Raw genomic sequence first — 16,439 nt, 5'->3', positions numbered from 1 at the left:
TTAATTCTCCATAAATCAATATTATGTGCATGTTATAACGTGTCCCTTCAAACAACCATTACCATAATAAGGGGGGGGGGGGGGGAAGGAGGTTACAAAGGCAGTCATCGTTACTGACATGCTGGTAATCGGGTACCAACCATGACAAGGGAGGTGATAAGGGTGTTAGGTTGATTGGATAACAATCAACCCATTATACAAACCTTCGGCCTAGCATGAACACCAAAAGGCTAGAAATCGTGTACCAATCAGCAAGTGACCGAGAAGGGTACACAGTTCTCCAACCTCGAGTGCATAAGCACGATGAGACTTGAAGTCCTTTCCGATTGACAGGTGATCAGGAAAGGTACACAGTCTTCCAATCTCAAGTGCTTAAGCATGACAAGCCTTGAAGTCCTTGCCAGTCAGCATGTGACACACAATAGTTGAGATTCTTATGAAAAACTAATTTAATTTTCATATGTTTATTTATTTTCAATTTATATTGTTGTTTGTCATTATTATAATATTATTCATTAGAATTTTAACTAAATAAAATATAACAAATAAATTAATAGTGATTTCAAATATAAAATATAATATTTTTTTATTTCTATACTAGACAATTATTTTTCATTCAATTTTCATCACCATAAATAATTGTTATCACTATAAACAAATGTAATTTATTATCAATATGCTAACAATTTATATGTAGTGTGACACTTAATTAAAAATTTAAAAGTACTTTTAGAAACTAAAATGATAGTACATAGTTAAGTTCAAAGACTAGAATGTCAATAAGTAGTTAAGTTTTGGAACTAAATGGACAACAAATTGTTAAGTTTAAAAACCTATAAAAAAAATTCAAGTTTTTTACACGTGGCGATCACATAGATGACACGTGACAATCATTAGCTCTCACGTTGTCACAGAAAGTGTCACATAGGCACAACTGTTTGAGTTAACAGTAAAAACTAACGATATGACTAATTTACTATATTTTTTACAAATTTGGAGAAAATTTTTAATTTTTCATCTTTTATAGACCTAACTCTAAATGCCTAACGAATTCAAGGATGAAAAATGACAATTTACCTTTCTTTGTCATGGGTCAAAGATTACCAATGCCTCTAAACTCATTAGATTAGAAATTAATTTTACTTGCAGTGCATGATTATTGTTGATGTATCGTTGATGTAAATTAATTTTATATGTAGTGAAATCAACAAGCATAAGTTATCATGTATTTAGTTTAACAAAGAAAGTAAAAGAAAAAAAATAAAGGGAAAGAAAGAAAACAAAAGGAAAAATAGTAAAAAAAAATGATTTTTAAGTTGTTTGGCAAAAATAAAATAAAAAAGGAAAATTCTTAAAATGATATGAATATCCTGAAAAAGAATAAAAACATGATTAAAATTGTTAATTTAGTCTTTTATTATGAAAAGCTTTTTCCACCACTTTCTCTCCGATTTGGGCAGAATCAAAATTGTTGTTATCATAGCAAAAACTGTCTTTCTTCTCAAACGTCAGGATAACCAACGATTGAATGCAACAAAATTGAGAAGTTTTAAGTTTTCATTTTTCTTATCTTTTTGTTCCTTTCGTTTTCAGTATAAACAAAAGAAGAAGGTTGAAATATGTTTATTATCTTTAATAAGTATTTGAATTTTGTGCTATTTATTTTTAAAATTTTATTTTATTTTTGCTTTCTAATAAAATAATAATTTTATTTTTTGTTTCTGACATTTTTTCTAATCTTGACAAATTAGTGACTTTTATCTTTTCTTCCTGATAATTTTTTTTTTCATTTACTATTAATTTCTTTGAAAAAGACTAATAATAAATAAAATATTTTATCATTGAATAAACACAAAACTTATTAATTTATTAGAGACTACAAAAAAGTGTCAATGACCAAAAATAAAACTATTGTTTTATTAGAGACTCAATGAAAATAAAAAATTTATTAAAAAATAAATACAAAATTCAGATATTTATTAATAATAAAAATATATTTTAGGGAAACAAAACATTAATGTATATTTGAAAAAAAAAAACAAACTACTGATTTTAAAATTAGTACTCCTAAATTTATTTGTGAGTCTAAAATAAACATTAAATGTCTTCATAATCATGCATTAATTGTCAATCTAAACACAATAAAAAATCTCATTCGGCTCTTGTTGCAATTTAATGCCTTAAACTATAAAATACATTTAATCCATACAAAAGAAATAAGAAGATTAATGAAAATGTACTGTAAAATGATTTAGAACTATTTATTCTTTGGACATGTGATTTTACATCCATGATCCATTCCTTAATATTTTCATTTTAGCAGGGTCGTGTTTAGGAACTTTAGGGCTTTAGGCAAATTTTAAAAGAAACATAATATTATATAAATTATTTCTCAAACTATTTTTTTTATTTTTATGACTTTTTTTTACCAATTAAACTCATTTTTATATGCTTTTTTATATATATAGTAAGACATTTATCAAGAGTACTGTATATTGAGATTGAATTAATTTTTAACTTTTATTTTTATTTTAAGGTTTAAAAATCAAGTTCCTATTTTCTATTTGATTTTTTTCCCATTACGACAAAGTATAAGAATAAAATAAAGAAGCACTACATAATATAAACAAAATATTTTTTTTAAAAATTTGACATCAATTAAGGTATTAAAAATATATGAAAAAGAGATAAAGAAACAATGAGAGTGTTGAATAAATGTTATTTTTAATTGAAGCAACCGATAAGTCATGCATCAATATCTCTAGCCCTTAATGTCAAAAAAATGATCTCTAACATTAATAACCATGCTCCTAATTAACGGTATAATTTATTATGACAAGCTACAAATTCAATATTCAATTATATATATGATGTTGTTATTTAGTTTTTTCCCATCTAATTGTTAATTAAGACAGGTAGCTAACTTTTGGAAAATTTTCCAATCATAGGGCATCCTTGTCCATTGCAATTTGAAAAATAGGAACGAATTCAAGTAAAAACTTATATAATAACAAGTAAAATAAAATTAAGAGGCCTAAGGCAATGACCTTAATTGTCTTGCACTATCCACGACCTTGCATTTTAGTAAAATCGAATTGTTATTCCAGAAACGTGTAGCATTGTTATTGCTTTAAGAAGTTTTTTTTCTTCCTAAAATCACATGTATCTTGTACAACACCTAATCATGTTTAAGTCAGATAGAATAACTCTAAACAACAAAATATTTCCTCTAATTATTTAATATAATTACATACTCATGACTCAAACTTAAAATCACTAATTAAATTAGAATAATTTCATGTCACTTAATCCACGTATTTAATGATGATTTTAGGAAGATAGAAATTCACATATCCACATTATTTTCTCCTCCTATAATTAATCTCGACTCATATATAAGAAAAAAATGATTTTGTATGTTAGACTTAAATATAAACATGTATAATTAATTTTGTCATGTTTAATGTTGTTATTCCTGAAATACCATTCATTTAATCCTAATTTTATTTTCAATGTCTTTTTTTTATTTATGATATCAAATTTTAATGAAAAACATTTTAAAAATAAATTATTTTTTTACTTAAAATTAATACAATTAAATAATATTTTTTCCGTCCCTAATTATAAAATCTTTTTCAAAAATTTGTTTGTTCTTTTTTATAAGATTCTTTTCTAATTTTTAGGTACATTAATTATTTTTTCTCTCCATAACTTTAATTATTTTTTCTCCAAATATTTTATGAGAAATAATTAAGTGGATAGAGATATAGAGAAAAGATAATTTTGAAATAATAATACAAATAATTGACAAATTTAATTTGATTAAATAATTTTTTTTTAAAAAAAATATGAATTAATCGAAAGATTCTTATGATTAAGAACACAAGAAATATTAATTAACTTTCTTAATTAATATAAAATTAATTATATATAAATCTAATAGCCAACCGAACAAGATACTAAGCGAGTCATGCGATTTCTGCAACGAGGACAAGTCAGTGTCCTTGTCTCGTGTCAGCCAAAAAGAATCTTATTAACCCGCACGCTTTGGTGATTAAATATTTGTTTAAGTCCAAAAGATTACACTAAAAACCCAAATGCCAAACCTTAACTAAAAATCAAATCCTTGACCCTCTCAACATCGCCAACAGATCCTAAGCTTTCTCCTCTCGCCACGTGGCACTCCCACCCTCTCCTGAGGCCCGTGCCGGTGCCGATCAGTCATATCCAAAAATATATATAAAAAAATAAAACATTAAATGTCACATTATTTTACCACATTGAAATAATTATTAAAATCAAAGTCCATAATAATTTCCCCATGCTATGCTCCCATTAATATCATTAGATCAACTTGCCTTTAAATTGACTTGCCTAGCAAGCACTGGTTAGTTGGGAAGGCCATTTTGTAGGAGAGAAAAGAAAAAAGACTGTGTTATATACTATTGCTGTGGGGTGCAGGTTAAGAGCTGTGCAGAAAAAGACCCTTTTGAAGTTTTTGATTAATAAGTGGACAACATCTTTCATTCTTCATTATAGTTGTCATTGTTTGTTCATCTTTTGGTTTTTGTTGAGAGCGTGTGAGAAGAGAGATATGGGGAATTGCCAAGCTGTGGATGCTGCAGCACTTGTGATCCAACACCCTTCTGGGAAGATAGAGAGGTTGTACTGGCCAGTGAGTGCAAGTGAGGTCATGAGAACTAATCCGGGCCATTATGTGTCTTTGATCATACCATTGGCTGTGCCTCCTGATCAAGGGCAGATCAATCAGGAGCAGAAGGCCGTGCTTTTTACGCGCGTGAAGCTGCTCCGGCCGAACGAAACTCTTACTCTTGGCCATGCTTACAGGCTGGTCACTACTCAAGGTATACTAGTGTGTTTGCTCTTACATTCTAGATGTGATTTTTCATGTTTAGTGAGAAACTAAAGTTAGTTACATTATAGCTTTCATAATTTTTAGTTGAAGTGGCATGATTTTTGACTTCTCGGTGGATTTCTTGTAGTAGTGTTTATGAAGGACATGTGTTTGCTTAGTTTCATGTTCTAAATAGCTTTTGTGTTTATGGGTTTTTAGAGGTTGTGAAGGCAGTGAAGGCAAAGAAACACGCAAAGATGAGGAAGCCACAGGTGAAGGCAATGGAGGGTATGCAAATAGTGCAGCTGGAAAAGGCTGTTTCAGATAGTGAGACTGGAGGGATGTTGGACACAGGAAATATATATCAGGTGTGCTTCTGTCACTCATTAGCAACAGTCTTTTTTTCTCTTTGCTATTTTTTGTTGAATACCATTCATGCATGATAGATATTATTATAGGAAACTTTTCAATCTATACAAAGTGGTTCCATTGAAAACTTAACCCTGTGTTTAGTTGAGTATCGGATAGATATAACTTTTGCCAACCTAAAGCTTATAATACTTGCTTCTTGGTTAAAAAAAAAAAACTTGCTTCTGTGTTAAATTGAGGATTTTGATGAATATAATTCTAAAGATGGATCATAAAATAGAACCAAACACTTAGATCTACTAATTCACTCTGCATAAAAGCACTTATAGAAAAAGAAACTAAGAAGAAAAATAAAAAAAGGTATTTTTTTCATAAGCTCAAATTAATTTATGTACAAGTTAAAGCTAACTTTTTAATTAAACTTATTTTATTTTTTCTTCTTATTTTCGCCTTCAATAAACACTCATGGACTAAGTGTCATATCTTCTTAAGTGCAATACTAGTATGTACACAACACATTGGAAGGATGTTACAATAATAATATGCAGTTCTTCAGAAACAAAGAAAACTGAGATAGAAACCATAAGCAGGATTTTATAATTATATAACTTTTGACTTCATTTTACGTGAGTCTTTATGGTCGATGAGTACTGATGTTGTCACTGCATAATGAGTTTCAGGCAATGAGAACAGACAGATACAGACTACTGAGTTCCACACATGCCGCGCTGAAGCCAAAATCATGGCGTCCCTCTTTGCAGAGCATCTCAGAGTCTGCAAGTTGAGTAGTGCTAGGTTGTTACATGTAAGGTGTCCCATAGAACATTGCTTGATTGCCTGTTTCATGATTGATGCTCCTCTTAGTGGAATGAATACCTGATATATGGGCAAAAGAAGTTCAGCAAAGGTTTGAACTACAGACTTCTCTTCCATCACCAGTCACACCCTCAACTAAATAACCATGTTCCAGTGACAACATGATTGTATAGCACTAAGAAGATGAAGAGGAAAAATAAATAAATTTTGAATGTGTCAAAATCTAATACAAGTGATTTACTTTTTTCGTTAGAGCATCCACATGTTACAACCAAACAAGAAATCATTACATGGTAAAAGATAAAAAGCTGTAAAGCGTAAGTCATTTAAGTTTTGAGTTCCAAACTTCCCAATCCTTATCAACAAAATTTTGTAACCATAATAGTGACTCTCTTGCAGCCAGAGCTGCTCCTGGTAGTTTCTTCTTCTTTAGAGCAACCATCATATCCGTGAATGGCTCCACCAACAATGTCCCAGGACCTCTATACTCCTTGTGCAAAAACTCACTAAATATCTGCTTTCCAAAACAAAGGCGATTTGTTATTATAACTTGTTAAGTTCAAAGTGGAATTAAGACATAAAAATCTTTTATCATTTATGCACCAGGTAACTTGAAGCAAGTGCCCTATTAACTAAGTCAGCCTCTAATATCCAATGCTAAATACACACACTCACACAAACAAACACATCACCTTACATCTGTTAAGCATGTACCATCTTATTACAGTTGGTGACACGCCTTGTTTTCGCTACACCTACACTATGATTCAGTAAAACCCAATGTTTTCTAAGAGACATCAAATCTGATGCTAATCAAAACATAACTACCGGTAGCCAAAAAAATTAGCACAGGCCTGATATATCAATAACCAACCACCAAGAATGCTGTTATTATGAACCTGCAACTGAATTCTTACAAAACTCAAAATGTTAGTATTGTTACCATTATAGTATTGTTTTATTTACAAGGTATTCAGTTATTCACTGTATTTTGTGATAGGACTAGGACAAAGCTTAGATCCAATTTCTTATATCCTTGCCATTAAGTCCCATTATCGTATGATGACATGTCAATATTTTTTTAAAATTCTGCAACACACATCTAAAGGTTATTTAGTATTAGACAGATAATTCATGTTTCATCATATAATTGGAGAACTTGATGGCAACGATATAAGGAACTTCATCTAAGTTTTGTCCTTTGTGATATTGTATCCCATCAGATACTGGATAAATAAAGAAACAAAGCCATATAATTTAATTCACAACTTTCCAGATCTTACCCTTTCAAATTATCAAAATGTCTAGTACTTCCATCATCCCAACAATCCAAAGAACTATATCTAACCACATATGTACAATTAAATCAGACAGTAATTGCTGATTGAAGCCCAGAAACAGTCAAGAAGTTCAATCGACCAACATTTGGATGCAATATGTGATACCATAAAATATCAAATGACCTCGGAGGTTTGAACTTTGAACTGGATTAAGGAAATAGTGATTGCATATAAACAGGTAAACCTAACTTACAATTTCTTGGACAAATTGTTGAGGAATATTTAATTTAGAAAGTCCTGTCAACTTAGTACTCAATGACTCCAAAAGGCAAAAGAAGAGGAAGAGGTTCGTAGAAATGAAGTCCCAGGTAATTTGAGCCAAATTGGCACACATCAATAAAATACTGATCTTATTTATTTGACATGATTTCTTTTAGGAAAAGAAAATTGAAACAAACAACGGTGAACAAATTCCTTTTGAGGTATGAATAGTGACCACAAAATTATGAAATGAGAAGAATGCTATTTAAAGTTTAGTTATGGCAATAGTAAGACAATTTCATGCATGTTTTTCAAGTTTCAACTTCATTATAAGATCATCAGCGACAACCAAAGTGCGATCTTTGCAAGATAAATGCAGCATATAATTTGTTTATTTTACATATGCATTTATTTAGTTTTTGCAAACAGATTCTAAGATTCTCATAGGGAAACTCGGTCTATAACTCAATGTACAAGGTCAATTACTCTCAGCCTCATCTTTTACAAAATCCATTACGGTAAGTAACACTGCAGTAATTTATCTTTTTAATCAAAAGAAGTTTTTATACTTATCAATCAAGAAAATGCATTGATAAAACTTCCTGCAAGTATATTTCCTGTTCAAATGCTTAAAACATGAGATGTAGAATTATTTTCTTTTACTAGTAAGACCAGTGTAAAATCAACAGAAAAGGTGAGGTGGAACACGAGTAAACATATACATCCTAACTCAAATTGCTAACAAATTTCCAACAGAAATCTATATGATCAAAGAGAATCTAATATTATCTAAGAACAGATATAGCCATTGCTTGGTTTTTCGATTGATTAACAAAAGAAATGCAGAGTGATTAATATGCAATTAAAATCTAATTTGGGAACAGGAGAACAACTTGAACATCTTATAAAAAGACAACTAAAAGAAAACATGAGAGAGAAGAAAAAACGATTGATGTGTATGTCTACAAACTCTACACACACAGACGAGCAAATCCATTACGAACGATTGATGCATATGTGAATGAGTACAAAACAAGATTTAAAAAATTTGGAGCAATAAGGACATCACAAAGTACTGAATATACATTCCTTTTCAAATTGCCATCACAACTACAATGAAATCTGAAGATAAAAAATTCCTTTTCAAATTGCCATCACAACTACAATGAAGTCCGAAGATAAAAAAGGACTAGATAAATTCATGCAAGAAACACTTAATAAGCTGTCAGCCAGGTTAGATGAATCTCTCACCATCAAACCATACCAAAATCTAAAGTTTCAATCATTGACTGCATAAGTTTAAGCACATAATTGATAGCTAGAATGGACAAAAAGAAACTTACAAAGCTGCAGTAACTGTCCCACTCCTACACAATTTTATAACTTTATTGTCATACTTCAATATTCGTTCAATCGTTTTCTCAAACACCTAGCAGTCTAGCTCTCAAGTACAATAAACAAATCACAATCTTATCCAAACATATCCAAAGTGAACCATCCCACTATTTTAAGTAGTCTAAAACTATTAATTGCTTTCAAGCATTCCAATGAGTTCCTTTTTTTTTTTTTTTTCTTTTTTCTTTTACCCTATGATAATAATTGATGAAACTTTGGAAGACAACAAGAACTAAACGACACCCAGAAACGTTCTTGTCACAAAGTTAAGTTTTTTTGAAAAGGAAAACTACATTCACCTGCGCGCAAACATCTACGACCGAATGAAGGTCGTCCCCGAACTCGTCCACGCCCTCCTCCGAAAGCTTCCAAAAGAGTTCAAATTTGAACTTCTGGGTCTCCTGCAGTGCACCTCACAAGATGGAATCAATAAAAAAGTTACAGAATATGCAAAATTTTCACGGCAAAAATGAATGAATGCACTCACTCACGTGCTCTGCGAATTCGGGAACTGGGTCGGGGTACACGTACTTGTGAGTGGGTGAATGTGTGAGAGCGCAAGTGAAGGAGTTTCTCGAAATGGGTTTTGCAGAGAAGCGTGGGAAACAGTGGAGCAGAATAAAGAGCGTTTGAGGGTAGTGGTTTTGTTGTGGGACAGAGAAAAACTGTTACGAGAGAGGGGATGAAAAGTAGCATCGGAATTTAGTAGTTACCGTGGGTTAAGGTTAAGGGAATCTTTGTTGTGGTGGCGTAGGTTGAGAATCGTAAGCTTTTCTACTTCTTCTTGGTCCAACGGTGGTCGCCGTTGGGATGAATTTACATTTTACCACAACTCACGGTGGGTCACCTCTACAACATTGCTCCAAGAATAATTAATTAATTGTTTTTTGCTTAAATATGTTTTTGTGCATGATATATATGCGACTTTGATCTCTCATAAAATCTTCCTTTGAATTAGATCCCTAATATTTTAAAATTTTTGTTTTAGGTCTTTGTCGTTAATCGAGATTCGTTAAACTACTTATATAACCGTTAACTGGACACATAAGCATGCGTCGTGCAGTGTCACGTGTAATCTTTATTTAAGTGGAATTACATGTAGGATTTTTTTAAAGTAAAAACGACATGTTTGGATTTAGGTTAATTTTTTTAAAAAGAAAAAGAGGTCATAACCGTGGCATCAAGGCCGACGACTTCCGATTCGGGTACCGGTTCAAGACCCCCTGCTCCCAACATGCATTTGATAAAAACGACACCCAGGCCGAGACCAAGCTCATCCCTATCTTTCCCACCCTCACCTTCCCCAACCACTACTCCATCGTCATCGGGCTCTACCCTCCCCACGACGGCATTGTCAACAACGTCTTATTTGGCCCCCTCACTGGTGAGAAGTTCACGATACAGTCCCACTCATGAGCTTCTTCCTAGAATTCGGGGCTTTGGGTTTAAGAGGCTCGCGGTGAGGGTGGAGTTAAATTTGGAGAAGTTGGAAGGGAACGCCTCATGGTTATGGTTTCCATTCGAGGTAGGGGAAGAGTGAGAAGTCCATTATCGGAAAGAACCGACCTAGGGAGAATCGGATCCTATAGCTGGAGGGAGATTCGACCAACGTTGTTGCGGGTTCAGGTTCGGTGGAAGCGGAGATAGTGGTTTCCCGATACTTGTGTCGTTTGGGCTTGGTGGGTTGGTTTTAAACAACATCGTTTTCACTTTTAAAAAAAAAATCATACGTGTAATCTCACTCACACAAATATTACATGTGGCACCACACGTCACATGCTCCGGTGTCCTGTAACATCCCATTTTTTTTAAACTAATTTAAAAAGGATTGTTATTTGTAAATAAATAGAGTTTTAGAAAAGTGATATGTTTTTTTATAATCAAATAAATAAGGAGAAATAAATTTTTTAATTAAAATAATGGTTTGAGAGAAAATAAAAAGGGTATTTTATTTATTCATTTGATAGGGAATAAAATAGAGTTTTTTTTTATAAAATGATAAAAATAAATAAATAGAGTAAATGATAAGTTGTAAGTTGTAAGTACCCTAGCTATAAATAGAGACACGTTAGGTCAGTTTTGACACTGACGATGTCTCCTCTTTCTCTCAATTTCGTTTTCCCCTCTCCTCCTCCCAAAACCCTCTCTTTTTCCCGCATACCACCAAACCTATCTCAGAAAAATGTCGTTGGATCATTGTGAAATTTGAGCACCAAGGTCGGAACTCTTTTCCAAACATTCTAACCGTTGGGAATTACGAAAAGATGTCAAAGCTGAGAGAAAAACCCTTTCTATTGCAACTTTTTCTTTTTCCGTAGAAACCCAAAACTGTCTCAGTAAACTATGATCTCGGACTCCTTAACCGTTGGATTGTCGTGAAATTTTGATATATGGTTCATGATTCAATTTAGCACACCTTCACCGTTGGGATTTGCAAAATAATATTCGTGGAGAGAGAAAAATGAATCGCACAAAGACAATACAAAATGAAGGTTTCAATCCCTTCTCATTCTCTCTGATGTTTCGGAATCCTATCAGAGCAGCCGGAGGAAAAACTGAAGGAATCTCGAGAAACCGTTAGAGATGCCACTATTGTTGTCACAATGCACACGTGACCCGCTTAGAGGTAAAAGATGAGTTTATCGCAATTGGTATTAGAATGAACAAGTGTAGGGATCCTTAGAGGATTAAATTGAGGGTTATTTTGGGATGTTTATTGAATTACAATTTTTCCTTTATGATTATAAATACAATATTATTGTGTTTTATGTACCAATTGATGTTCTGATGAGAATTAATTGATAAACTTGAGTGCTCTTGATGTTTTTGTGTTTTGACCCATGATTTTGATATAATTGTGTGAAATTATTTGAGGGATTTTACTCTCCATGTTGTGATAAACCTTTTGTATAAATTGTTATGTTGAGATTATGAAATGCTGATTCAAATTATGAGTATGTGATAAATTGAACCCGTGATGAATGATGAAATACATGTGTATTGAAATGAGATGTGTATATTGAGTTGTGAGCTATGAACTATATAATTACACAATTGTAAGACTCTTTAAGGGCGACGAGTATTGAAATGGGATCCACTGTAGGAACCCGACGAGTTTAATCACAAGTGCGATGAGTTAAAATGATTTTGAAAATAATTGAATAGTTGTGTGTATTGCATAGTTCATAGATAAAGTGTGTATGATTCATGAGGTGTGATAACATGCTAGTTTGGGATTATACCATTGTGATTGAGACTGAATATATGTGATAAATTGAGTATGTATTGACTTGTAATATATTACTGCATTGAGATGTTGTGTGCATTGAGTTGTGAGCTATGAATTGTACAATCACACGACTATAAAACCCTTCAAGGGCGACGAGTTAATAATAAGACCCTTTAACGGTGAAGAGTTAATGCTAAGACCCTTTAAGGGCGAAAAGTTAATGCTAAGACCCTTTAAGGGCGATTATTAATGCGCGATGAGTATTGTGATGGGAACCACTATAGGGACCCGACGAGTTTAATCACAAGCGCAACGAGATAAAACTATTTTGAGAACAATTGAGGAGTCGTGTGTTTTGTACAGTTCATAGATAGAGTTTGTGTGCTAAAATGTTTTCTAGGTTGGACCTAAATCAGGAGGGAGAGACCCTGATAAACTCTTCAGAGTATAGGCCTTGAGGGTAAATACACCCGGTTTGAGTGCTCCTTTAAGCCTGTACCGATCCCACATGGTTGGAGCATTCTTGCAAAACAGCGTGACCCTGACTGGTCTCCCTATGATTTTACATAGTGAGAGTGACCTGACTTACTAGTGTGTGGTTTGTCTTGCCATGTACTCCTAGGCGCTCGATGAGGTTTTTCACTGACATGGTACCACATTGGATATAGTATTGAGTCTTAGTGTATATGTTGCATAACGCTTGTGTATTGATCGATATTGATTGACTTGGTGATGTTGTATTTTGATCTTTGAGTACGTGAATGTTGTGAAAATGAATGAGATGTGTTGTGTTGTGATGTGATGTTGGGCAACAAAATGGTGAAATGACGTAAACTATGTTTAAGTAAGTTTTATTTTATTTATATGATATTTATACCTACATGTTATCTTGTTTTTTTTTTCCATTAGTTAGGAATGTGATAACTCACTCCCTGTGTGTTGTTTGTGTTTGGATCCTGTGATGATCTTGAACTTTGTGTTCGGGAGAGCAGATGACTAGGTGAATTGCTTTAAGGAACCTTGTGCTGAAGGACGTCGGGACACCATGTTCTGATAGGATGTGACATTGGGGTATAGGTTTCTATATTAATTGTATGAAGTCTTAGACGACCTTGTTTGAGCTGAGATGACTTTATTATTTATTAGGATAAATTTGAATATGATGTAAAAGAAAGTGAATGTGAGTCTTTTACCCTATTGAAAGGATTTTTTTTAAATGTGTTTTAAAAACTTTTAATTAATTATGATTTCTTTTCCTTTTATCAGTACATATATGTATATGGGGTAGAGGGTGTCACATTTAGTTAACAGTCACATAAGCAATTAACGAATTTCGATTAACGGTAGGAACCTCAGACAAAACTTTTAAAATATTAGGGACTCGATTCGAAGGAAAAATTTATCATGGATCAAAGACAAAATTCAAGTATATATCAAGGACCAAAAATATATTTAAGCCTTGTTTTTTTAAAAAATATTTAGAATAAATAATAGGTACTCTTAAGTGTAAATATATTTTATATTTAAAATTGCATGATAATTACATTAAAAACATTTATTTATTAATTGTTTACATTAGTTTTTTAAGAACTTACTTATTTTTATCATTATAAAAATGATGTTTTTTTTAAAAGAATTTGACCTATCTTTTAATTATAAGGAAAAAAATTACTAAGATCAGTTGGGTCAAACATATTCTTATGCTTTGTTTGGTTTAATGGATATTATGAGGAGAGAAAATGAAAGGAGAGAAGTGGGAGAGAAAAAGTAGTTATATGTAACTTTTTTAGGTTACCATAACATTGGTACGAAATGTTTATTTTATTAGTTTTGTTGATGACTAGTCTTTGTCAAAGAACCTGGATGATCACCTTTGATGGGACCTTTCCTCCAATCATGTTTTTTTCATCCACAAGATTTGAACATGAGATCTTACTAAAGGGATTCAAACCTAGATCCACTTAGACCAATGATATGCTAGTGGTTTTATATAGTTTGATTGGGAAAAGAAATATAGTAGAGATAAAACTTAGTGTGGGATACCCTAAAAATTTATTATCTACTCTAATGAGAAGAAAACAAACCTAGTGTAGAATTAACATCTAAATTTCCAAAACTAACCTTTTTATTTTTTATTACTTCACACTCCCTACTGTAATCTCTTTACCAAATCAATAGTAGAATGCTTTCTCCCTCATACTACTATCATTATCAAACTAAGCCACTACGCTACTAGTACCATTGAAGTCATTATTATCATTCTTGTACTTCAAATCACTTTAAGAGACTTTGAGTTAAGCTTATTTATCTCTTTCAACTTTAACATGAAGCATATGAGTGACAAAAGGAAGAAAGGGATTGGGTTTTCTCATAGACTCATTTTTTGAGAAAAAAAATGTGTCAAGAAATGATTTTGTGATTACTATTCGTTGCCCAATCATGACCTCAAATTGTCAATTATTTTATGATTTAATCGTTTATTTTGTTTATCAAACTACCTAAGGACGAAAAAAAACATGATAATTGATTATTTCATGAGATAATTGATTATCTGCGCAACTAGAAATTTCTCAAGAGTCAAATAATTGATTGTCTTAAGTGGCTAATTGATTATTTGCATGCCTTCACAAATTCTAAGCTATTGATATGAGATAATTGATTATTTTGTTCTTCATTCTAACTTTTAGCTCAAATTTAATCCTAAGTACAATCATGCAATTAAATCAAAAACCAAGCAACCTAAGCTATTACAACTTCATTTTTTACAAATTACATGACATTTTCAAAACTGAGTAAAACTATTGACAACTTTAATCTTCCAGTCATGGTCATCACTATTTTAGTTCATGTTAGATATAGTCCTTGCTTGTTGTATTTTACATAACTTTATTTTGGATGGTGACATTTATGAAGAAATAATAGTTCAAGTATAGTGAGTTGTTACAAATTGACAATATCAATTTATATCATGAGTTGTTACGAATTAGGAAAAGGGAAAAAAACCCCCACAAGAGAAAGCATTTAGTCAATGAAAGACAACTTGAGGTGGTTAGAAGATATGAACCTAACGCTATTTAATGCTTTAACTGACGAGACACATAAAGGAAATAAACATGATGAATCATTAACAATAGAAACATACCACAATGTAGTTAAGTTATTACAAACAACAATTTGATCACAAATGCCGAAGTAGCATATAAAAACTTTAATGAAGACCATGAAAGTGAATTTTTTGTGAAGCTTTTTACTTGTTTGACAACTTGAGTGGTTTGCATGGAACCCAATGAATAGAAAGTTTGAGGCAAATTAAAAGCTTGGAGCAATTTCATTAGGGTTGTTATTATTAATTTAGCTTATAAAATATATTAAATGAAATATATATTAAAATTGTTGATATCCATTTATGATATTCATGTTGTTAAAAATGTACAAGAAAAACCACAATCAACTATATAGAAAAAATGAAAATCTAGCATTATGACCTATTGCAAGATTAGTTTGGTATAAATAGAGTCACTAAGAAACATGTAGTAAATGCAAAGGAGAGATTGAATCAATGGAAAAATAAAAATAAAATTTTGACTAATTATTCATTTGGAGATATGGGGATGCCTATGTAAATGTCAACATAATTGAGGAAAATTTTCATTCACCTACTACCTTTCAAACCATAAGACTTGCTCATGGGAAATCTAATCAATCAATTGGTGTAACGTCATATTTTTTTTTTTTACTTATGAGACAATGCTTGTGAGACAATGGTAATGGATGTTGTAGGTCCAAGTTTTTCTCTATGCTATCAAGGAAGTAGAATTGAACGACCTAATGAAAACGTTCAAGGTTTCTATGAATTTTTTGGCTATAGAACAATCACCATTATTTGAAGGGTGCACTAGTCACTCAAAATACTTTTAACAAAATTGTTACTAGATTACTATAGAACAAAAAATGGTTGAAAAGTTGGGTTTAAGTTATGAAAGAATTGATTATGGTGTGAAAGGATGTATGTTGTTTTACAATGATGATATTGGTGAAGCCTCAAATGATGTCTCATTCCCACAAAACTTCTAATTGAAAGATGCATTAATGTAGACTATTAATAATTTCTAGATTATGAAATGTTGTTAGGTGAATGGTTGCGAGTAAATTATCTTGTCCTCATTCTCATTGTATAGAACAATCCCAAGCTAAGGGTCTTAATCATGTTACTAAGGTAACTTTTTGATATATA

General features: G+C 31.8%; 2 protein-coding genes across 2 annotated transcripts; one reads left to right on the top strand and one right to left on the bottom strand.

Annotated features, from left to right (window-relative positions):
* The first annotated feature begins 4,328 nt into the window (after window positions 1-4,328).
* Window positions 4,329-6,262, top strand: LOC114394739. The gene is made up of 3 exons (XM_028356417.1): window positions 4,329-4,865; window positions 5,075-5,223; window positions 5,905-6,262. Exons 1-3 carry the CDS (start codon window positions 4,595-4,597, stop codon window positions 6,007-6,009), a joined length of 525 nt encoding a protein of 174 aa, XP_028212218.1. The 5' UTR covers window positions 4,329-4,594; the 3' UTR covers window positions 6,010-6,262.
* On the bottom strand, window positions 6,246-10,212 carry LOC114397051 (protein PLASTID REDOX INSENSITIVE 2, chloroplastic-like). Its single transcript, XM_028359182.1, has 4 exons — window positions 10,150-10,212; window positions 9,468-9,641; window positions 9,276-9,377; window positions 6,246-6,554 (listed from the first exon to the last, which is right to left on the bottom strand). Exons 1-4 carry the CDS (start codon window positions 10,210-10,212, stop codon window positions 6,363-6,365), a joined length of 531 nt encoding a protein of 176 aa, XP_028214983.1. The 3' UTR covers window positions 6,246-6,362.
* Between the last annotated feature and the right edge of the window lie 6,227 nt (window positions 10,213-16,439).

The sequence above is a fragment of the Glycine soja genome, chromosome 18 (assembly GCF_004193775.1).
Source record: "Glycine soja cultivar W05 chromosome 18, ASM419377v2, whole genome shotgun sequence".
Classification (NCBI taxonomy): Eukaryota; Viridiplantae; Streptophyta; class Magnoliopsida; order Fabales; family Fabaceae; genus Glycine; species Glycine soja.
Note: the sequence above shows the minus strand (reverse complement) of the source record. Positions and strands in the feature narration are given on the sequence as shown.

What these genes read in the sequence shown, in the direction of transcription:
- LOC114397051 (XM_028359182.1), bottom strand. Translation starts at nt 10,212, where the DNA reads ATGTTGGGAGCAGGGGGTCTTGAACCGGTACCCGAATCGGAAGTCGTC. An exon ending in TCGTCGGCCTTGATGCCACG is followed by an intron (nt 9,642 to 10,149) that starts GTTATGACCTCT and finishes CTCTCGTAACAG; the next exon opens with TTTTTCTCTGTCCCACAACA. An exon ending in TTCCCGAATTCGCAGAGCAC is followed by an intron (nt 9,378 to 9,467) that starts GTGAGTGAGTGC and finishes GGTGCACTGCAG; the next exon opens with GAGACCCAGAAGTTCAAATT.
- LOC114394739 (XM_028356417.1), top strand. Translation starts at nt 4,595, where the DNA reads ATGGGGAATTGCCAAGCTGTGGATGCTGCAGCACTTGTGATCCAACAC. An exon ending in CAGGCTGGTCACTACTCAAG is followed by an intron (nt 4,866 to 5,074) that starts GTATACTAGTGT and finishes ATGGGTTTTTAG; the next exon opens with AGGTTGTGAAGGCAGTGAAG. An exon ending in ACACAGGAAATATATATCAG is followed by an intron (nt 5,224 to 5,904) that starts GTGTGCTTCTGT and finishes AATGAGTTTCAG; the next exon opens with GCAATGAGAACAGACAGATA.